Consider the following 22,677-nt stretch of genomic DNA (forward strand, 5'->3'; position numbering starts at 1 on the left):
GACACATAGCATGATCTCTCCAGGTAACCCCAAAAGGTTCAGTGTGCTCAGAGAAAAGATGGGTAGAATCATAAAACCAGGAATGGAGGCAGAGGCCAAACCAAGAATAAAGACAGCCTCCAAGGAGCCTGGAATAGATCTTAAGGGGAGGGGGTTGGCAGAGTCAGGGCAAGGTGCTGACGGCCAGGAAGTGAGGGCTCACCGACATCAGACATGACAGATCCAATCTTGCTCCTTCAAAGGCAGCTCCATACTGCAAGTTACTGTGTTTCACGACCACAAAGTCCTGAGCAGACAGGACTAGCTCTCTAGGCAGGGACCGTCAGCTGCTGGAGGGATTCACCCAGGGCCTGCATGAACACTGGCTGACCGGGATGCTAAGAAGGGGAGTCAGGTGCTGGACCAGGGCTGGACCCAATGACCTTTCAAGTTCCTTCCAAATCTGAGCTTCCAGGATTCTAAAGCAAGCCCGGTAGCTGAACTGGTGCCATGGGCTGGGATCTGTGGCTGGGGAGCTACCCTGGGCAGCAAATGGGTTAACGCTCAAATAACTTTTATATATGAATTAATGTGTAGAGTTGGGAGCCAAAATCTGTTCCATTAATTTTTCCATCCATTCCAGGAGCAGTTAGGTACACACAGTAAAGTTTATTTTGGTGCATGGTATACTTCACTCCATTAAAAATAAATTAATCAGCAAATTCCTGCCTGGCTCAGCTCTGGTTTATGTAAATAGTGCCCAGCTGTAATGAGTTACAAGGTGTTATTATCTCACACACACACAGGAGGCTTCACTCTAGAGCTCCGCTCGCAACAAAAGCATCTTAAATAAACTGAGAGAAGGCGGTTTGATTTGTAATGTTTTCACAGAAGTGGGATATACCTCACCCATATAGAGTTTCTTTATATGACTCATTTTATAGCAAGTTAAATGAAGGAAGTTTGATGGGGGAGGAAGGGGCAATATGGCTCCCCACTCCCTTTCTTCACTTTAAGAAAATCCCCCAAGAGATGACCTGCACTGAGGGAGGAGGGGCTGGTCCTCAGGTGCTCAGACTAAGGAGGCTCTGCAGCACGTGCTTCAGAAGTTGGGAAGGGGGCCCAAAGCTGGGCACAGGTCTGGGTCTGCTACAACTAAGCCAGGAGGAATGTTCTCTTCTCCCTAATATCTCATGAAAGGGGAGGCCAAGAGAGGAGACAGCATGTTCCTCATTCAGTTCACTGTGACAAAGGTGACTTTGTTCTCAAGGCCTCCTTCCAAATGACGTAGGATGTGAAAGCCCTTGGTCATCAGAGGCCTCCTGGGTCCCAGACGAGGGGCCTGGCTGGCTGTGCCTTGGCCTGAACAGAGACACATCTCCATGAACTAGAGGCAAGAGCAGCAGCAGAGACCATCCCAGCCTCTTCCCTTTCTCCGTCACTAACTGAGCTGGGTGGTGCCCTCACTACCGCATCCACCAACTCAGGCAAGTTTCTAAGTCCCTGGAATAAAGAAGGGCCATGGTAGAGAGAAGTCTGTTTCTTTTAATGGCCAACTCAACCCCATGGCTGGAAGCCGAGGGACAACGCATGGTCGCCGTCCAGACTCCGCAGCATTACAGTCCACTCCTAGGCCACAGCAGGCCCTGGGGGGTTTCCCTTTTGAACCTACGCCATCCCTTCCTCGGCCTTGGGAAAAGCTGTCAGTCACAGGTAGCTGCTGGAGGGGGTTGGGGACTGTGTGCTGGGGGACTCTCACTCGGGGCTTCCCGAGGGAGAGGACACGCGGGAGAGCTAGGGGTTCTCCCATCCCTGTATCCCAGCAGATCAGACTCCTGGGCACACTAATAGGAAACTCAACACAAATGGGGCCAGGTTATTTGACAGATGCTGTTCAGAGGTCAGTTCAGGCCACTCTCTGCGGGGTCCTGGACCAACAGGCACTTCTCTCCTGGCGGTTCCTCGAAGCCAGCTGGCCAGCCGTGCAGAGGGCCCAGCCCATCAAAGTCCCTCGTCGTTGTAAGTGGGAGAATGGGGCTTCAGGATGCTCTGAGGATTCTTCTCCACTAGAGGGCGCCAGCTCACCTCCCCTGTCAGAAGCAGATCCTCCCCGTTCATGGAATCCAGGTACTGCATCTGCAACCACAGGAGCGGGAAGGAGGAAGCAACAGAGGCAGGACAGACGTGAGGAGCCAGCATCAGGAACTAGCCTCCCAGAGGAGAGGAAGGAAGGGGACGGGGCATGAGGGGGGTTTCTGACCATCCCAGGTCCCAGGCCAAGCCATCTCTGATCTAGATAAATTCACTAAGGTGGTTTGGAGAAAGCAATCACTGGGGAGCTGGGGGCGGGGGGGTGGTTAGGGAATTCCCTATCACACCTCTGAATGGAGATGGACACACATCTCCCAAGGATACTTCTCCCCTACATGACCTCCCTAGACAGCTCCTGCAGGCCAGGAAGTCAGGGCTTGCAGCGCACACAGCCATGCTGTCCACCCCAGAGCTGCCGCGTGACAGTCCTGATTCTGTCCCTTCCCAGTGCTGCTATCCAGGGTGGCCGCTTCCCCTCTCTGAGATTTAAGTTCCCTTGTCTGAGAGAGGGGATAGAAACAGGTACCTCACAGGACACATGAAGAGATTCATATATGCAGTGCTAGTCACTCACACTTTAAGCATATGTATGCCTCTGTTGTCCTCTAGTGGGCCCCTGGTCAGTAGGCCCTAGTATCACCCCTCTAGGACAGTAGGGGCAGACAGCTCTGCCATTAAAATGGTCATCATCCAGAGAAGCCACTGCTGCAAGGCCAGGAGGCTTCATCTTAGGCTTTAGGTCATTCCTCCTTCCAAGAATCCACCATTCCGGTTGCTTCTGCTTCCAGCTGCTGACACTTGAACTCAACCCCAGCCTCTCGCACGCGCCTCAGCTCTGGATTCCCACCTGCCCTGCCATGTCTTCCCTAAAGCCCACTCCTCCTTACAGTGACTCCATTTCTGTCCCCAGTGCCACCACTCTGCCCACCTCCTGGGTTGAAAATCTCAACAAGACCTGTGGTTGGCTCTTGGGCCATTGGCCACACCAAGCAGTCTGCTCAAGGTCCAGCTCCTGCTCTTCCTTTCCCGGCCTTCAGCACTCTGCCCTCTCTGTATCACATTATGGGCTGGCTTACTCCAGGGTTAGCCATGTGCCTGGGCTTCCTCACCAAACCATGAGCTGGCCCCTCGAGGGCAGGACTGGGTCTTATTACTCCTTGCTTTCCCAAGAGTGCCTGGAGCAGCAGGTGCTCAAAAGGTTTTGCCAACATAACTGGGTCCCCACAAAAGCTCCCTGATTTCCCAAGAGCCCCTTCGCTGTTTTTCCACTGCCTCTCACTGGGGCCACATGGGACCTCTTGTAGGGACAATGGTTGTGGCAGCCCCTTCCTAGAGGGCCCTCAGAGAAGTCCCAGGTGTGTCTTGTTGTGGCTTCTGGCACAAGCCCACCATGGCAGATGGAAATACTGGGCAGGTCTCTCAGAAAACACAGCATCTGCTTTGCGAATTGCTACTCCTGTCTGAGGGTGAGGCCAGTCAACAGGTAGTATGAGAATTCTCTGTGGGTGGGGCCCTCTGGCCATGCCATGCCTTCTCCCTGGCTCTGGCAGATTTGAAGAGTGGTCAAACAGGAGTCCTGGCTCCTGGGATTCTCTACCCTGTGGGTCTGCAGAGCCCCAGTATGCGGTTTTTCCAGCAGTTTACAAGCTAGTCCTATGGGCCCTGTCTTCTCAAGAGCTGAGCTCCAGCCTTGCCTTTCCTGGTTGTTGGAGGCTTGAAGACCATGGATACAAGTGAACAAGAGAGTAACTGTGGGGTGACACCCCTTCAGCTCCAGGGGCCAGGTCATGAAGCAAAGGTGTGACTCATGGCACAGCCTGAGTTGTCTGAGGCAGCTGAGGCCTCAGTGGCCACATGAATCACGCAGCTTGGGGCCCTAGGGCAGCTGTGCAGGCTGACTCACTGGGAAGCCCTGGAAGAGCCTCTATGTCCTCTTCCCTGCCAGTCAGCTCACTCATCTATCAAGTATGAGTCTCCCATCAATACAAGATCTGAGGGCAGGGAGGCCAAGGAATTAATTCCCTGGGCTTGAGAAGAGCTACATGGGTAAGCAGCCCCCACTACAGAGCTTTCTCCTAGAAGCTTCGATGTCGGGGAGCCCAGGGGAGCCAGAGGGGTGAGAAACTGAAGTGGGGGGACCCTGCTTGACCATGGACAGCATCTAGCAGGAAGAGGCTGTCTGTGAAATGCTGCCTGCTGCCCAGTCCTGCTGGAAATCAGGAGCAGGAAACAAATCCAAGTGGGTAGAGAAGGGGTCCACAGCGGGCGGCTGCCCGTGCTCATATCTGCCAGGACTCTGTGGGCCCAGCTGCTAGCATAGCACTGGACGCATAGTAGACAATGAGGTGCACAGTGAATGAATGACTCAAAGTTCCTGAGAGCAGGAGACTACTTGATGCCCCTTTCTCTTTCTTCCCATTTCCCGCTCCCTGGCCCAGTTCATGGTTGGACATACAGAAGGCGCTCCTTCTTCAGCGTCTAGCTGATGTGATCTGGTCAGAATTCTCTCAGACTGCTCCTTGGTAACTCAACCTCTCATGATCCCCTGAAAGCCCAAGAGGAGGGCCCACTGTTGCCAGGACTTGGGAGGGGAGGGAAAGGGTCGCTCACCTGTTTCCTCACATACTCTACCAGCAATTCAAGATGTCGAGGGTCTTCACATTTCCCGTTGAAGAAGGTTCTCCAGAGGGCAGCGGCCAGCCCATGATCATCTGAAAGGATCCCCTGGAACACACAGCACAGCAATGGTCTCCGGAGGGATCCACAGAGCCAGGACACAGACGCTAGGGATACTGTGAACATGCTAGCAACCATGGAACCGGCTCAGAAGGACCCTCCACACATAAGAGGAAAATGGGGTAGTCACACAGTAGAGGTGGAAGGGGTCTTACAAGGGCATCTGGCCCAGTCCCTTCATTTTATTACATACAGAGGGAGAACAGGGGGTCCAGAGGGGCCAAGCTACTAGTTAGGTGATGCAGAGTGGGGACTCAGGCACAGCTCCCTCTACTCCGTACTGCGCCTGGCCCAGGCAACGCTTGAGAGGCCAAGAAGAGAAACAGTAGCAGCAATGTTCCCCTTGCTGTCCACAGGGCATGGGCTGGGAATATTGTGAATGTATTTTTCTCCCAGGAATGGAGGTGGGCATGGACTGTGCCTTCTTGCTTGGTCCAAGGACATATATCTGCAAGGCAACTGGCTCTTTGGGGAAGGGAGCCAGCTACCTTGTCTTCACTGTTACCCAACTCTGGGCCCAGCCTCTCCCTAAGTAGAGGAACAGGATGTTCAGCAGGATTGCTGGGGCCACAGAGGGCCAGGCTCAGAGCCTGCATGTGTGTGTGTGCCTAACACTGCCTCTTTTGGCACAGAGGAGACTTCTGTTGGGAAGCTCAAAGATTACAGAGCAAAATGAGAGCCCCAGCCACCAGCTAAGGACATTTTCTAGCTTGGACCTCTAGAGGAGGGAGGGTTGAGAGTCTTGCTTCCTGGGGTGAAGGTGACTGATGGAGCAGGCCCTGAGAAGTTGCTCTGTCCAGGTGCCAAGGTAGCGTGTAGAATCGATGTGCTGACTTGAAGTCAGAAGGCAGATCAAGTCCTAGTTCCACCTCTGCCAAGATCAGTGATGGTGGCAGTTGACTAAACCAAAGTCTCAATCTTGTACTTCTTAAAAACAGATGAAGTTACCTGTTCTACTTACAGCATTCTTGAACTACTTGTTAAGTGTAATCTATTGGATACAAAGATTAGGAGTATGCTTTGGCAGACAGCTGGGATATAGTCAAAACAGTGGGGTCTGGGAGCCAGAGCACAGAGTTCAAATGCCAGCTCTGTTATTTGATGGCCGTGTGGCCTTTGAGAAGCTATTAGCCATTCCTGAGCCTCAGTTTTTCATGAGTTAAACAAGCCTAATAATACCCATCCCACAGAGTTGTGAGAATTAAGAGATACTGGCCATGAATGGCTCTGTAAGTGGTAAACATTAGGCAAAGACCCAGGATCACTTTATTTGACATTATATTGTGGTCTGTCCTCTTGGGCATTGTGGTATATGAGGTCTGGCTCCAGGCCTGCTGCCAGGAAGGGCCATGTCCAGTATGGGGTGCTGACAGTTTGGTAGAAAAACATTCCACCTGTTCCAAATGCTCTCTGATAAACACTCCTTACAGTTCCACAGCTTAGGACTGTCCTGGCACAATGGCTGAGTCAGGAAAACTGGCTTCTTTTGGCAGATGGGGAAAGGAGCAGAGGACAAGCTCAGGCACATCACCCTTCTGCAAACGATTTGCTAGCACAACAGCATGCCTGTGTCTACTGTGCCTGGGCACATGCCAGAGCACTGCTGGCAGCAACCCACATGTGCTGTGCAGAAAGGAATGGGATTGGGAGTGGGTGTTATGGGGACCTGGAGAATGGGCAGAGCTCAGAATGGGAAAATAGGCAACTTTAGCAGCGGGTGAGATGGCTGGGAAGGGGCAACTCCATAATCAGGAATTCCTGAGCCATCAGAAAGAAAAGGATGACTCAGGACTCACTAATAGTGAGAACAACCCAACTGTTCCAGACTGTTAGGGTTCCCTCACACACCTGGCTCCTAATGATTATGTATGCCAAGTAGAACAGATATTCGCATTTGCTTTGCTTTGCTTTGTTTTGAGATGGAGTCTCACTCTGTTACCCAGGCTGAAGTGCAGTGGCGTGATCTTGGCTCAATGCAACCTCTGCTTCCCAAGTTCAAGTGATTCTCCTGCCTCAGCCTCCCGAGTGGCTGGGGACTACGGGCATGCGCCACTGTACCCGGCTAATTTTTTGTATTTTTAGTAGAGACGGGGTTTCACCATGTTGGCCAGGGTGGTCTCGAACTCCTGACCTCAAGTGATCTGCTCGCTTTGGCCTCCCAAGTGCTGGGATTACAGGCGTGAGCCACCGCACCTGGCCTGTATCCCCATTTGAAAGATAAGTAAACTGAGGCTTAGAGACTAGCTAACTGATGACTAAACTAGAACTAGCATGCAATGATGAGGTGGGGGATGGTGACTGACCCACTCTAGTCAGAACACAGAACATAGAGTGGGAGAGCAATCAGAATGGCTGAATACCCAGCATTTTGGGAGGCCAAGCTGGGTGGATCACTTGAGCCCAGGAGTTCAAGACCAGCTCGGACAACATGGTGAAATTGTTTCCACAAAAAATATAAAAATTAGCCAGGCATGGTGGCACACGAGTCGACTCGGGAGGGATGAGGCGGGATGATCACCTGGGCCTGGGGAGGTCGAGGATACAGTGAGCTGTGATCACACTGCTGCACTCCAGCCTGGGCAACAGTGAGACCCTGTCTCAGAAAAAAGAAAAGAATGGCTGAATAAATTAACGAACACAACATCAGCCTTCTTCCCACCACACTGCTAGCGTAAGGCAGTGAAAACAAATGAGACTAATCTGAGGGTGCATATTTCAAACTAAGAAAGCAGAAAAGGAAGAAGGGTCCTGGGAACCAAACATGAGGACACACTATAATTTCCACCCAATCTAATCAGGTGCCTACTTGTTTTCCCTCACAACACAACAAAGCATCCTTCAGAAATTAAGACACCTACGTCTAGAGTAACTGAGAGGAAGCCAAGGGGATTGTTTTGGTTTTGGAGGGTTCTGGTTCTGATTAACGGTTTAGAGTGGCAGAGTTCCACTCAGTGAAGATTGATTTGACATCACTATGTGCTCAGCATAATGACAGGAACACAAGAGTCACCGCAATATGGTCTGAGCTCTCAGGGAACTTGCAATCTAGCTGAAGGGACAAAATCAGTGCACATCTAACAGCAGCACAGAGTAATATCCTGGAGAATGAACCCATGCCAAGCTGCAGAGTGAGACTCAGCTATACTCTACATGGCTGCCTCCTTGTTCTACAGTCTTAGCTTTTATGACAACTCCTCAGAGAGACCTTCCTGGTCCACACTAAGTCATTCCCCCTGTTATTCTCTCTCACTGCACTGTATTGTAGTTAGATATTTATTGCTTGTTTATCTGTTACTTGTTTACTATGTCTCTCAATTAGAAGGTAAGCTCCAGTGGGAAAGAGCCAGACCATGTTTGTTTTATGCACCAATGTATTTTCATGTATCACACATGGTAGACACTCAAAAGCTACCTGTTAAATGGATAATGAATAGATGGATGGGTGTTGAAATTCACAGTAAAAACACAAGACAGCCAGAGAGGTCAGGGAAACCTTTCTGAAGAAGGGGGCCTTTAAGAATTGGGAGAATTGAGCCGGGCGTGGTAGCTCACGCCTGTAATCCCAGCACTTTGGGAGGCCAAGGCGGGCAGATCACAAGGTCAAGAGATCGAGACCATCCTGGCCAACATGGTGAAACCCCGTCTCTACTAAAAATACAAAAAAAACTAGCCGGGCACAGTGGCACCTGCCTGTAGTCCCAGCTACTTGGGAGGCTGAGGCAGGAGAATCCCTTGAACCCGGGAGGCAGAGGTTGCAGTAAGCCAAGATCGCACCACTGCACTACAGCCTGGCAACAGAGAGAGACTCCATCTCAAAAAAAAAAAAAAAAAAAAAAATTGGGAGGATTTGTAGAGCTGCGGATTTTTTTTTTGAGATGGAGTCTCGCTCTGTTGCCCAGGCTGGAGTGCAGTGGTGCGATCTCGGCTTACTGCAAGCTCCACCTCCTGGGTTCACGCCATTCTCCTGCCTCAGCCTCCAGAGTAGCTAGGAATATAGGTGCCCACCACCACGCCTGGCTTTTTTTTTTTTTTTTTTTAGTAGAGACGGGGTTTCACCATGTTGGTCAGGCTAGCCTTGTGACTCTTGGTGACCCACCCACCTCGGCCTCCCAAAGTGCTGGGATTACAGGCGTGAGCCACTGTGCCTGGCCAGCTGCAGATTATTCTAAGCAAGAGAAAATGTTCAAAACATTTACAGAGGGAGTGCCTACAAGGTACGCCAGGTCCTGAACCAGGGCCTAAAGCCGACCAAGACTCAGCTACTGCCCTCAACCCCTCGTTTTAGGTAGAGTCTCAGTCAGACACAGCATATCTATGGGGCAGTACGGCAAACGGCCTAAGAGAGAGCACAAGAAATATAAAGGTAGATAGGGCACATAGCAATGGCAACAGTTCACAGAAGGCCTGGAAGTTCAGGGAGCAATTTGGACCTAATGTCATAGGAAACAGGGAGGTTCCCAGAGCGTCCAGTGAGGGGAAAGAATCCAACCAAGATTCTAGGAAAAGGCTGCTGTACAACAGCGCTGTCCAACAGAACTTTTTGTGACTATGGAACTGTTCTGTATCTGCACCGTCCAAGACAGTAGCCACATATAGTAACTGAGTATCTGAGGATCTGAATTTTCCATTTTATTTAATTAATTTAAGTCAAAATAGTTGCATGTGTTTAGTATCAAATAGCTCTAGAACCTTGTGATTCCAATTGTGGTCTGTGAAATGGCTGCACCCCGATCACCTGCAGCCGTTAGCAATGCAGAATCTCAGGCCCCACCCCAGACTTGCTGAGTCAGAATCTGAATTGTACCTAGGTCCTCTAGGTGACTCACAGGCACATTAAAATATAAGAAAAACTTCTAGAATTGCACATTAAAATCACCTGGGAACTTTTACAACTACAGATGTCCACCTCCACCAGTTAAATCAGAACTTTGGGGGATAGGACCCAGACACTGATATTTCTAAAAAGTGTCCCAGGTTATTAGTATATTTCCCCAAATTTCCTGCTCTTAAAAGTCACCGTGGAGTGACATATTGAACCACCAGGCAGCACTCCTACTGAATTGGAATCTTCAGAGAGGTGATAAAGATTTAGATTTTAAAAGCACTCCAGGTGACTCTTGTGGTCAGGCACAGTTGGGTAAAATGGCTCTGCCAGAATGGACTGGATGGGGGACCGGGAACAAACAATTCGGTACATTTTTATTAATATTGATGAAAGGATCGACTGAGCCAACAGAGCCACCTGCAATAAAGACCATAAACAAAGGCTCATAGAGAGGTGTAGTTCTTCACTCCTAAGCCTCATCCTTTTCTATATAGTAAGGCTTCTATAATTACAATTCGTCCTCTTTTATAATTGATATGTAGGCCAGATGCGGTGGCTCACACTTGTAAACCCAGCACTTTGGGAGGCCAAGGCAGGCGGATCACCTGAGGTCAGGAGTTCGAGACCAGTCTCAACATGGAGAAACCCCGCCTCTACTAAAAATACAAAATTAGCCGGGCGTGTTGGTGCATGCCTGTAATCCTAGCTACTCGGGAGGCTGAGGCAGGAGAATTGCTTGAACCTGGGAGGTGGAGGTTGCGGTGAGTTGAGATTGTGCCATTGCACTCCAGCCTGGGCAACAAGAATGAAACTCTGTCTCAAAAAAAGAAAAAAAAAAGATATGTACACTTGAGCAATAATTCTCAATTCCCATCCCATAACCACCAAAAGCTCATGTTAAGTTAATGATGTGTATAGTATGCAATCTAAATGCTTCCTTCTAATTCAGGATATCTAGTAGAACAGGAATCAGGAGACCCTATTTTAACTGGTCCTATGACCCTAACCAAATCATTTAACTGGATTTTTTTTGTAAGCTTGTCTCCTGGCTTTAATTATTATCTTCAGGCTGGTAACATTTCCTCCAATCTGAACTCCAGTTTCTTACTTTTGTCCTTTTGTGCATTTCTTACTCGGTGACTATCACATGCCAAGCACTATGTCAGGCCACATAAATGCAAACACAGTAGGCATTGCCACTACCCAAAAAGAAATCCCCACCCAGCCAGGGTGACAGATAATGTGAATATAGTAAGCACTGTGAGAGTGCAGGGAGGATGGAATGAGCTGAGCCACAGCAAGTTCAGGAACTGCTTCCCAGGAGGGGTCATGCTTGCATTAAATCTGGAGGTAACCATAAAATCAGTATAAAAGCATCTGGTTAGTTTAAAATATCAGGTGTTCATTACACCATTCTTTCTACATGCTTGAAATCTCCACAATAAATGTTGGGGAGAAAAAAGATGAGATAGATGAACCTCGAGGGCATTATGTTAAGTGAAATAAGCCAGTCACAAAAGGTCAAAAATTGTATGATTCTACTTACATGAATTATCTACAGTAGTCAAATTCACAGAGGCATAAAGTCAAATGAATGGTGGTTGCTAGGGGATATGAGGGAAGGAGGGAATAATTATTGTTCAATAGGGACAGAGTTTCAGCTTGGAAGATGGAAAAGCTCTGGAGATGAATGGTGGTGATGGTGCAAAGCAATGGGAATGTACTTTATGCTACTAAACCATACAGTTAAAAATAGTTAAAATTGTACATTTTATGATATGCATATTTTACAATTTTTTTAAAAAGATGAGATAGATCCAAATGTCCTGATGTGGAAGGACACCCAAGATACACACTTCAGTGAAAAAAGCAAGTTGCAGAATCACGTGTCTAGTGTAACTCCAGTTGCATAAAGAAGGAAAAGATAAAGGTGCTTGTCTATGCACAGACAACATTTGGAAGGACATCCAATAAACTAGGAATTAAGTTTTTGTCTGGAGCAGGGTAGGAAATAGGTCTTCTCTTTTCGTGGTTTGTTTTTTTTTGTTTTTTTTTTTTGAGACCAAGTCTCACTCTGTCGCCCAGGCTGGAGTGCAGTGGCACAATCTCAGCTCACTGCAGTCTCCGCCTCCCAGGTTCAAGCGATTCTCGTGCCTCAGCCTCCCAAACAGGTGGGATGACAGGCGCATGCCACCATGCCCTGCTAATTTTTGTATTTTTAGTAGAGACGGGGTTTCATCACGTTGGTCAAGCTGATCTCAAACTCCTGACCTGAGGTGATCCATCCGCCACGGCCTCCCAAAGTGTTGGGATTACAGGCGTGAGCCACCATGCCCAGCCAGGTCTTCTAATTTCTACTTCAACCATTTATGTACAGCTTTACAAACTTTTATTTTTATTTATCTTTTTTTGGGACAGAGTCTCACTCTGTCACCCAGGCTGGAGTGCAGAGGCATGATCTCGGCTCACTGCAACCTCTGTCTCCCAGGTTCAAGCGATTAACCTGCCTCAGCCTCTGGAGTAGCTGGGATTATAGGCACCCACCACCATACCCGGCTAATTTTTGTATTTTTAGTAGAGATGGGGTTTCACCATGTTGGCCAGGCTGGTCTCGATCTCCTAACCTCAAGTGATTCGTTTGCCTCAGCCTCCCAAAGTGCTGGGAGCCACTGCGCCCGGCCAGTTTTACAAACTTTTAAAATGAGTATGTATTGCTTTCATAATTACAGCCAAAAAAAAAAAAAAAAGTGTATACCACGCTGTTTACATGAATGTCCTCCTCTCTCTGGGAGTACACGGGGATAAGACAGTGTCTCATTTGCCTCTGTCCCTCCATCCAGCACCCAGCAGTCACTCAACAAATGCCAGTTGAATGGTTTGACCATATTAAATACTGCCTTCTTTCCCATACATGTGGCATATTTCCCAAACATGCTGAGTATATTCATTCTCACTGCCCAGTTGATGAATATGAAGAAATAAATACTACGCCATGGTGGTAGCCAGTAACAACGGTCCCTGCAGCTTCCCTCAGAGGCTCTCATCAAAAGCTTTTGCTGGGGGAGGCCACTGTTCTGCCTAAGCCTTGGTAAATGATCTTACCTCATCATATCCCAAGATCGCTGCATAGAAATGATTTGTCATGAGGATCATGTTCTTCTTCAGGATATAGGGATTAACCTACAGAAACAAATGGCAAAAACAAAAGTATGAAAGAAAGAATGAAAAAAACCCAAAAAGTATGATCTTTGACTCTTGGCTATCACAGACTCTTAGTAGAACAGAGAGACAGCCACTAACAAGTCAAGCTGCCGGTCCATTCTCAATTCCCTGACCTGTCAGGATTCTCCCCAATTTGCCAACTTCTTTTAGGTTTTGATCTCAAATTATACAAGTCAGCTTAATGAACTGAGCCCCAAACACATGTTTAGTTTTGTGCTAGATCCTATGAACCAAGTATAAGAAAAGGTTTCTTGATTGGAGGAGCTCAGTCCAATGTAGGAAAATAGGCATATAAAAAATAATTACACTGCAACATGTTGCCTCAAATCCTATTCCAAACATGCTGAGTGATAAATGGGTTTTAGTTTTACCTGCTTGAGGGAGCTGGTAAGTGCTCTCCAGGAGGTAACATTTAAGTGAACCTTGGAGGAGGAGGAATTTGACAGAGGAGGGAGAGAGAGCATTCTAGACAGAAGGAGGTGTGCAAAGGTGCAGGGGCTGGAAAGAAAATGACTGGCACAGGGAGGGTGCCACTGACAGGGAGGGTGAATGGGCAGGATCACAGGAAAGGTATGTTGAGACTAGGTTAGGAGACATCTTAAGGGTCACTCAAGAGTTTGTTGTGATGAAAAAACAAAGAGAAGGAAGTGGTCAGAGATGGGAAGAGGAGGGAGAGAGGCAGGACTGTGAGAGACATGCTGAGGAAAATGGGGGGCCTCTGAGGCTATAGAAAGGAGGGAAGAACAAAGCAGGGGCAACTCTGAAGCAGGAAGAATGTTAAAGTTAAGAGATCATCTTGGCTGGGTGGTGGTTCACACCTGTAATCCCAGCACTTTGGGAGGCCAAGGCAGGCAGATTGCTTGAGCCCAGGAGTTCGAGACCAGCCTGGGCAACATGGTGAAACCCCATCCCTACAAAAAAAATACAAAAATTAGCCTGGTGTAGTGGTGCATGCCTGTAGTCCCAGCTACTTGGGAGGCTGAGGTGGATTACTTGAGCCTGGGAGGCCGAGGCTGCAGTGAGCCAAGATCACGCCACTGCACTCCAGTCTGGGCAACAGAATGAGGGTCTGTCTCAAGCAAACAAACAAAAACTCAGAGACTGTTTTAGAAATGCAATTCTGGTGAGATGGTTGAGAGTCCGGTAGAACTCCTCTCTCCTCTCGGGAACAGCCTGGCCTGGAGGATCTTCAGGGCCCAGAGTGAAGTTCGCTGAATGCCTTCAATAGGGAACAACTCTGACCTCCAGACAGTAACATGCTGTAAGGCAGGGTCCACGTTTTATTCCTCTTCAGGATCCCAGCAGAAAGCCAGTGCAATGTAGAGCACAGAGTAAGGACTCACTGACTATCTGAACTGATGGTTTTGGAAACAGCCAAAAGGCATTTGGAACTTTATATGGAGAACAAGATTTCTGCTTAACAACTCTGATGGTGCCCATGCCCACGGTCATCTCATTTACCAAGTACCTGTCATGGGCCCAGAGCTTTATGGACACTATCTCCTCTAATCGTCACCAGAACTCAGAGGTAGATGTGTTACAGTCACTCAGACTATAAGTGACTGTGTGAGAGACTCAGCCGGGTGAAGTGATGCCTTGTGTCGCAGAGCAAATTCATGATAAAGCTGAGATCAGCATCCAGGTTAGTCTGAATCCAGAGTCCACGCTCCTTTCAGTCTGCCAGGGTTCTGCTTCTGGGAGGATAATTTTACTTTGGGTCACAAATCAAAGACTGAGTGATTTTATCCTGTGACTCATAACTAGTTGGAAGAAATGCAGAAAGGGAGATCTGGATTTAGACTCAGAAAACCTGGGTTCAAGTGATAGTTTTGCTATGTACACAGGATGTTATCTTAAGCAAGTCAACCGGAGACCATTTCTTTTTTTCTTTTTTTCTTTTTTGTTTTTTTTGAGACAGAGTCTCGCTCTGTTGGCTAAGCTGGAGTGCAGCAGCATGATCTCAGTTCACTGCTACCTCTGCCTCCCAGGTTCAAGCGATTCTCAATTCTCCTACCTCAGCCTCCCGAGTAGCTGGGATTACAGGCACCTGCCACCATGCCTGGCTAATTTTTTTGTATTTTTAGTAGAGATGGGGTTTCACCATGTTGGCCAGGCTGGTCTCAAACTCCTGACCTCAGGCAATCAGCCTGCCTCGACCTCCCAAAGTGCTGGGATTATAGGCATGAGCCACTGCACCTGGCCCCTTTTCTTTTAAATGCCCTACACACAGGGCTGTTTGGAAAAGCACGTGAGTTAGCATGCATTCATTCATTAATTTAATAATATGTGTATGCTGAAAGCCTTGGTAAACTGCAGAATGCTCTGCAAATGTAAGGAATTATAAGTAATAACTTCTGGTTTGTTTACATAAAACCAAAACCAGTTCCAATGCTTTACAGTCATGGATAATTTTCAAAAATGAAAGGACTGTGAAGCTCAAGGCTGGAAAATGTAGACTGGACGTAAGTAGGAGTGCAAACCATGACCTATTCCACACACCTTCAACCAGGGCCACATTAGCCATCCATCCTTGGTGTTCTCACAGCTCTCTGGGCATACTTTCTCCCCTGGGTACACACACGGTTTAGAGCTGCTTATGTACCTGTCTCTCCCACTAGTCTGGGAGCTACTCAAGGGTCATAGGAACCATGTCTGATTAATCTCAGCACCCCCATCATCTGGTCCAGAGCCTAACCCAGAGCAGGGGCTAAGACAGGCTTGCTGGTAACTGAATTTTTACAAGGGCCTGTATACTACGCTATGCATAGCATGTTCTATCCAACTAGTTTTCTGGGGGGTTTTCTTCTTCTTTCTTTCTTTCCCCCTGCTGAATACGTTCTGTGTTTCTGGAATTTCAGAAACATATACTGCCAAACTTCTACTGTCCCATCTTCCAGAAAGGGCTGGGGTAAAGGGAAGAGTCAAGAAACAGGCCAGAGCTAGAGGTCGTTCCTTCTGTCATGTGAGGATGAGACTACAACTCAAACCTCCTGATACCCACACTTGGAGGCTCTCCCTACTCCCACGTGAGTTGTTCTCCTGTGTTAGGAATAATCGCAGTGATATCATAATAATATAACGGACAATATCAGAGATATCAAACAGTAAGGCAGGAGCATCTCTCAGAGGAAAACATTCACTGAACCTGCCTAGCAGAGCTAGTTTATGTCATGTATCACACCCTTAAGCTCTGGAGCAGGAAGGGCCCTCAGAGATTACCTAGCTCAATACCCTTGAGGAAAGGGTGAACTGAAACCCAGAAAGAAGAGACTTATTCAAGGTCACACATCATAGTGTCAGAGCCAGGATTAGAACCTGATTTCTGGGTGAGTGCTTTTCCTACTTTACCATCTGCAGGGTATTTCCAGAGATCACCAACACATTCATCTGCAAACCTCAGTTCTTGCTTTCCAGCAAGGCCCACATACATACAAACACATTTTCTCCTCTTGGGATACACCTGCATTCTGGTTGGCTACTGCCCAGGAAAAACAGAGCGCAAGAGTAGAGTTCCTTACTAGCAAGGCTCCTTGACCTTCTGGTCCTATATTCTAACTCCAGTGACCTGTAAGCTGCCTCTCCCTTCACCTCTAGCTGAGACAATGGCAAGCTGCCACAGCTAGAAATGCTTTTCAGAAATCATCACCCAGGCTGGATTAGATTATGAAAAGGGCCCTTCCTGGAAGAGGGTGAAAGTGCAATCAGCACAGACACATGATCTGCAGGGCAACAGGTGAGGGCAAGTGACAGCAGCTTCCTCAACTACCGGACTCACTTGGCGGGGCCCTTCTAGCTAGTTCAGCAGCCAAGGGGAGTGGGGTATTCGCTCTGGTGAATCCCTGCTGGATTTTAGTCCCTCATTTAAGTTTTTGGTTGCTGGTGTGCAGGTTCCCCGCCTCTCCACTGCCAGATCACACCATATGGAGCACTCTGCCCATGACTACACAGCTGCACCCAGCAGAAGAGAAACTCCTCCCAGATAGTGTTGGGCTGTTCTCTTATTAAACTCATCCTTTCCATAATGCTTTGCTTTTCATAAAAACCCATACATACAACGCCACAAGGAAAAGGTTCCTTTTATATCAGTTACTCATATTTTCCCATTTATTTAAGCCATTAAAATTCATGCAGATATTTTATAAGCCATCAGGATTCAGTGACTGGTATTACTGAATGTTTAATAATAAACTAAACAGAAGAAATCAGAGGGTTAAATGATGACTGCAATTCCTGTAATGACTTAATTAAATTTTTATTGAGTACATAAACTATGATGTCACTTCTAGCCAACCATGGGCCTGCTTTCCCAGCATGTCACAGGGAGGGAGCACTCAATAGGAGGCTCGGCTAAATGAGCAGCAGGTCTCAGCTGAAATGGGGAGGGGAGTGAGGCTCATGTAACACACTCAATAAATTATCCGTTCATTTTTAAACAAAGTCCATGAGTTATAATATATTTGCCATGCACTTTTTATGACATAATAAAAATGTTACCTTAAGGATTACTTAACACATACTACAAATGTTATAGCAGAGGCAGGCACAAGGGGCAAAGAAAACAAACATGAGCAGGCCAGGGACAGGTCCTGGAGTTTATGTCCCAGGGGAAACAGCATAGTATATTAAAAAGGGAATGCAAAAAAAAAGGAGGGGATACAAGAGTTCAGGGTTACTAATCAGCAGATTAATGAATGAGACAACCAACAGGGAACACAAGTAAGGCAATAATGAATCTTGCAGGGCACATGTTTAATTAAAGTAGCATTCTCAAGGAGGAATATTAGCTTTAAAGAGATGCCAGTTCATTCGAGGCCAATTCGCTGCTCTCTTTCCCCTTTTCACTGTTGCTGCTCTTAAAGATATTTATGTGACTGCTTAACAGAGGAACCAGACTATGTGGATATAGGGACTGACGGGAGATCAAGTTTTAACTCCTCCGTGAACTCTGCAAGGCTTCTAGTGATCTGCTCTTGGCCATTGTTTCTGCCTCCCCTCCTCTTGCCTCCCTACTGTACCTCACCCTGCAGTCAGTAAAGTATGTGCACAGATACATCATGTTCTCGTCTATTTCTTAGTCACACTGCTGCCAGGAATCCTTCTCTTCTTTATCCACTGATGGAAGGGATGCTAACTCCTTATCCTCTAAGACTTAGCACACATACTATTTTCTCTACTAAGTCTGCTCTCTCACCAGTCTACAGGTGCCCCAAAGTGATTCAAGTCTGGAGACGGACCCCATCATTCATTATTTACCAAGTGCCAATAACTGTGTTACAACTTTACACATTAGCCACTTAAACCTTCCCAAGGACTCTAAGAGACAGGAACTGTTACTGTCTCTGCTTTAGAGAAGAGGAATCTGATGTTTGGGAAAGTTAAAGTTAGACAGCTAAGAAATAGTGAGGTCAAGATAAGAATACAGAGCAATCCAACTCCAGTGCCTAACTGTGTTGGAACAGACACCGGAATGAATGTAGCTGCCCCTTCCTGTGCCCCATAGCTCAGGCTATCTGCAGAGGCAGAAGAAAGAAATGCCAGTGTGGTCCTGGGTAAACACAACTCAGAGATTCCAGTTCCAGTGGCAGCTAGAGACACCCACCAGATGGGTCATCAGTGGCCAGTTACTAATACATCTGATATTCCTAGGATAGCCAAGCTCCACTCCTGGGAAAACCTGAGGTTGGGAGTGGGTGTAATTATGGTGGGGTGGGGGGTGGGAAAATAGAAGAAAGTTGGCATGGAAAACACTGATAAGCACGAAGGTGAGAATAAGCTTTAAGGTTACTGGCTTGAAGCAAAGTTGCTAACAGCAGCAGACTAAGAATTTGCTGGAATGAATGAATGACAAAGGACAGCCAGAGTTGCTGGCTGAAGCCTAAGGACTATATCAAATTCATCATAAGGCAACAATGCAACACAAGATTGTAGGTCATGTTTTAGCTGTGCTGCAGTAGACAGTAATGCCACCACCCATGCTTTGCAGTGCCAACGCCATGTTCTACAGTCATTGTGTGGCAACAGGCTGATGTGCACTGAACATCAGCTAGCCTATTTAAAGTTCAGGTTAGAAATTAGCCCACTGTGGAATATTTTATGAGATACTTAGAGTAAGAGTAGATAGACAAGAGACGGGGACATGGAGAGACCAAACAAAAAAGTCTACCTGTTACTCACATGCATTATGACTGAGAGATCTATTGAGGGTGTTTTAGCAATGATGACAAAATACAAACCAAACTCTGTGTGTGTGTGTGTATGTGTGTGCGCGCACACGCATACACACACACATATCGGGCAGTTCCAGAGAAAATTGTTAATACCAAGAATAAAAAGAAGAATATTTCAAATGAAAGACAATTTCTTTCTTTTTATAAAATAATGTGAACATTTAAATAAAGTATGTTCCCGTTGCGATGAAAGGCCAACCTAAACTCAGCATGAGGAGATCCATTTTAAAATCCATTTTAAACATTTCAAACTTTTAATGTACAAGGGAAGTTTGCTATATGATGACATGCTTTTTAAAAATATTCCCTTCTTGGCTGGGCAAAGTGGCTTACATGTATAATCCCCATGCTTTGCAAGGCCAAAGCAGGTGGATCACTTGAGGCCAGGAGTTCAAGACCAGCCTAGACAACAAAGTGAGGTCCTGTCTCTACAACACAATAATAATAATACGAATCCCTTTCTTATTTATTTTGAAAATTCCTGTTTTGCTGCTTGGGATCTACATGTTCAAGACTGCGTAGCCTGATAATGTCCTGAAAAACAAGGGATATGGTTGGCAGACAGAATTGCAGAACCAGTAGCCCTAATTTCTATACAGTCACGGAGTACAGCAGTCCTTCCCTCAGGCTTGGAAAATAGCCAAGAGAGAAAAGATGTATGTCCTCAGAAATTCTAGTCATTTGTCCAGCTGAGAAAACATGCAAACACATAATATTAAGTCTACAATCATCTTCAAAAGGAGCTGATGAGGTACATTAAGGTTCTGAGATGATCAAACTACCATGGCTATTTAATTTTCTTCTCTTTAGGGCATTTGAATAAGGGGAATATTACAGCTATAATCTACTTTGGTTTCTGGAAGCTTTTTATAGTATACCACATGACAAGTCTCAGGCATACTCATTAGAGAAGCCAACACCTGGCTTGAAAGAGTCGCAGTTTTAACAACAGCACTGATGGTGCGGAGTCCTAAAGGAAATAATCCTGGGGACTATCTAAAATCTGTACTGATAATAATGATGGCAGTCATGGTGGTAACAACGATTACACAATGCAGTTGATAATATTTTCATTTTATGATCTTATTTGTGCCTCACAACCACAACCCTGCCCTCGAGGAGCTCACAGCCAAACTGCTATTGTTGTCCTGACTCTATCAACAAGGAAACAGAAGCTCAAACGTGGCTCATGCCTGTAATCTCAGCACTTTGGGAGGCTGAGGCAGGCAGATAACCTGAGGTCAGGAGTTCGAGACCAGCCTGGCCAACATAGTGAAACCCCATCTCTACTAAAATACAAAAAAATTAGCCGGGCATGGTGACGTGCACCTGTAGTCCCAGCTACTCAGGAGGCTGAGGCAGGGGAATCATTGAACCCGAGAGGCAGAGGTTGCAGTGAGTCGAGATTATGCCACTGCACTCCAGCCTGGCAACTGAGCAAGACTCTGTCTCAAAAAAAGGAAAAAGAAAAAAAAATGTTAAGTGACTTGCAATCAGATCACATCCTGCTTGTAAGTGACAGTGCTGGGACTTTTAACTCAGATGGCCAGTCTCTAAATCTACTGTCTAAGCCATCACACCTTTCTGCTTCTGATGAGTCATACGAGAAACGGAAGAACTATACAAGCACAAAGCTAAAATTGCTCATTTCTGCACTTTGGAAAGCAAGAGTAAAACAGACTCTTTTTAAATTTAGAAAAACTGTCCTTAAAAAGAAGATGAGATTCGACAAGGTCAAATGCACAGTATTATGTCTATATCAAAATAAAAAAAATAACAAGATGTAGCAAGGGTCTGGCCAAGTAAACGTAATAGCATACCAGAGCAAATCTCCCTCACGAACAGATAAATCAGAAATATGAAAAGGTAATTATTATTACCTATATTAAAGGAAAAGTCATATGCAAAGGTCAAAAAGTTTTCTTTCCTCATTTATTTTAATAGTCAAAAGTCTTTGTCTTAGCAACCATACTTAAGAATGAACATGGAGAAACCAGAGAGGTTTCAAGGAAGAATGTCAGATATATATGGTTACAATGGGTTGGCACTGGTCACAGGCCAGGGTGTTCAAGATTCTATGGCCAACAGAAACACCCAGAGGCTATTCCATGGATTGGTTAGGTTGCCTCCATCATCTGCCTCAATGGATCAGTAGATCTTAGAAGTACTCCGACACTGAGGTCTCTATCTCTCTCTGCATTTCTTCCTTATGTTCAGGACCTACTCTTCCCCAGTTCCATGAGTTGGCAGGCTGTTGATCCTAGAATGCTGTCCCCTCATCGCAGAGATGGACACATAGCTGAAGCTTAGCTAATCAGACTCTTGCTTCTGAGAGCAGAAAAAAACAAATATGAAAGGAAGCTAAAGTTGGATCACCCTTGGCAGGACACGGTGGCTCATGCCTGTAATCCTAGCACTTTGGGAGGCCATGGCGGGAGGACTGCTTGAGGCCAAGAATTAAAGACCAACCTGGCCAACACAGCAAGACCTCATCTCTAAAAAATAATAAATAAAATAGTAAAATTGGGTCACCCCAAAGAGACTATACATAAGTTCCTATTGCTAAGATCACTTAGCTGCCCTGTATCTTTCCTTCCTGAGCCCTGTTATTAAACTCTCCATTCTGTGAGCCTTAGTTACCTTCCAATAAATACTTTGCTTGCTTAAATTAGCTAAAGTCAGCCTCCCGAGTAGCTGGGATTACAGGCACGCACCACCACACCCAGCAAATTTTTTTTTTTTTTTTTTTGAGATGGAGTCTCACACGCTCGCCCAGGCTGGAGTGCAGTAGCGCGATCTCGGCTCACTGCAAGCTCCACCTCCTGGGTTCACGGCATTTTCCTCCTGTCTCAGCCTCCCGAGTAGCTGGGAATACAGGCGCCCGCCTCCACGCCCGGCTAATTTTTTGCATTTTTAGTAGAGACGGGGTTTCACTGTGTTAGCCAGGATGGTCTCAATCTCCCGAACTTGTGATCCGCCCGCCTTGGCCTCCCAAAGTGCTGGGATTACAGGCGTAAGCCACCGCACCTGGCTGAGCAAGATAATTCCATTTACACCCACTAGGATGGCTATAATTTAAAAAGAAAAGAAAAATAAGTATTGCCAAGGATGTAGAAAAACTGAAACCCTCATGCATTGCTGAAGAAAATGTAAAATGGTACAGTCACTGTGGAAAAACAGTTTGGTGGTTTCTCAAAAGGCTGAACATAGAACTACTGTATGGCCCAGCAATCCCACTCCTAACTATATATCCAAAAGAATTGAAAGCAGGAATTGGAACCAATATATTTGCACACCAATTTTCATAGTAGTATTATTTATGACAGCCAAAAGGTGGAAACAACCCAAGTATCCAATGACAGGGAGAAACAAAATGTGGTACACATATACCAAGGGATATTATTCAGTCATAAAAAGGCATGAAATTTTGAGATATGCTATAACATGGATGGACCTTAAAAACGCACTCATAAATGCATTATGCTTAATGAAATAAGTCAGACACGGGAGGACAAATGTTGTATAATTTGATTTATATGAGGTACTTAGGCACCTTCAGAGACAGAAAGTAGAATAGTCTACCTGGGGCTGATGGAA

General features: G+C 46.5%; 1 protein-coding gene across 4 annotated transcripts in view; it reads right to left on the reverse strand.

Annotated features, from left to right (window-relative positions):
• Positions 1-628: 628 nt before the first annotated feature.
• UQCC1 (ubiquinol-cytochrome c reductase complex assembly factor 1) overlaps positions 629-22,677 on the reverse strand; it is a 108,230-nt gene continuing 86,181 nt past the window's right edge. For all 4 annotated transcript variants that reach the window (XM_007963214.3, XM_007963190.3, XM_007963180.3 and 1 more), the window contains 3 exons: positions 12,734-12,811; positions 4,681-4,794; positions 629-2,115 (listed from right to left, as the gene is read on the reverse strand). In XM_007963214.3, coding sequence (XP_007961405.1) covers positions 1,981-2,115; positions 4,681-4,794; positions 12,734-12,811 — 327 coding nt within the window. In that variant the 3' untranslated portion in view covers positions 629-1,980. The remainder of the gene's footprint in view (positions 2,116-4,680; positions 4,795-12,733; positions 12,812-22,677) is intronic.

Source organism: Chlorocebus sabaeus, chromosome 2, assembly GCF_047675955.1.
Source record: "Chlorocebus sabaeus isolate Y175 chromosome 2, mChlSab1.0.hap1, whole genome shotgun sequence".
NCBI lineage: Eukaryota > Metazoa > Chordata > Mammalia > Primates > Cercopithecidae > Chlorocebus > Chlorocebus sabaeus.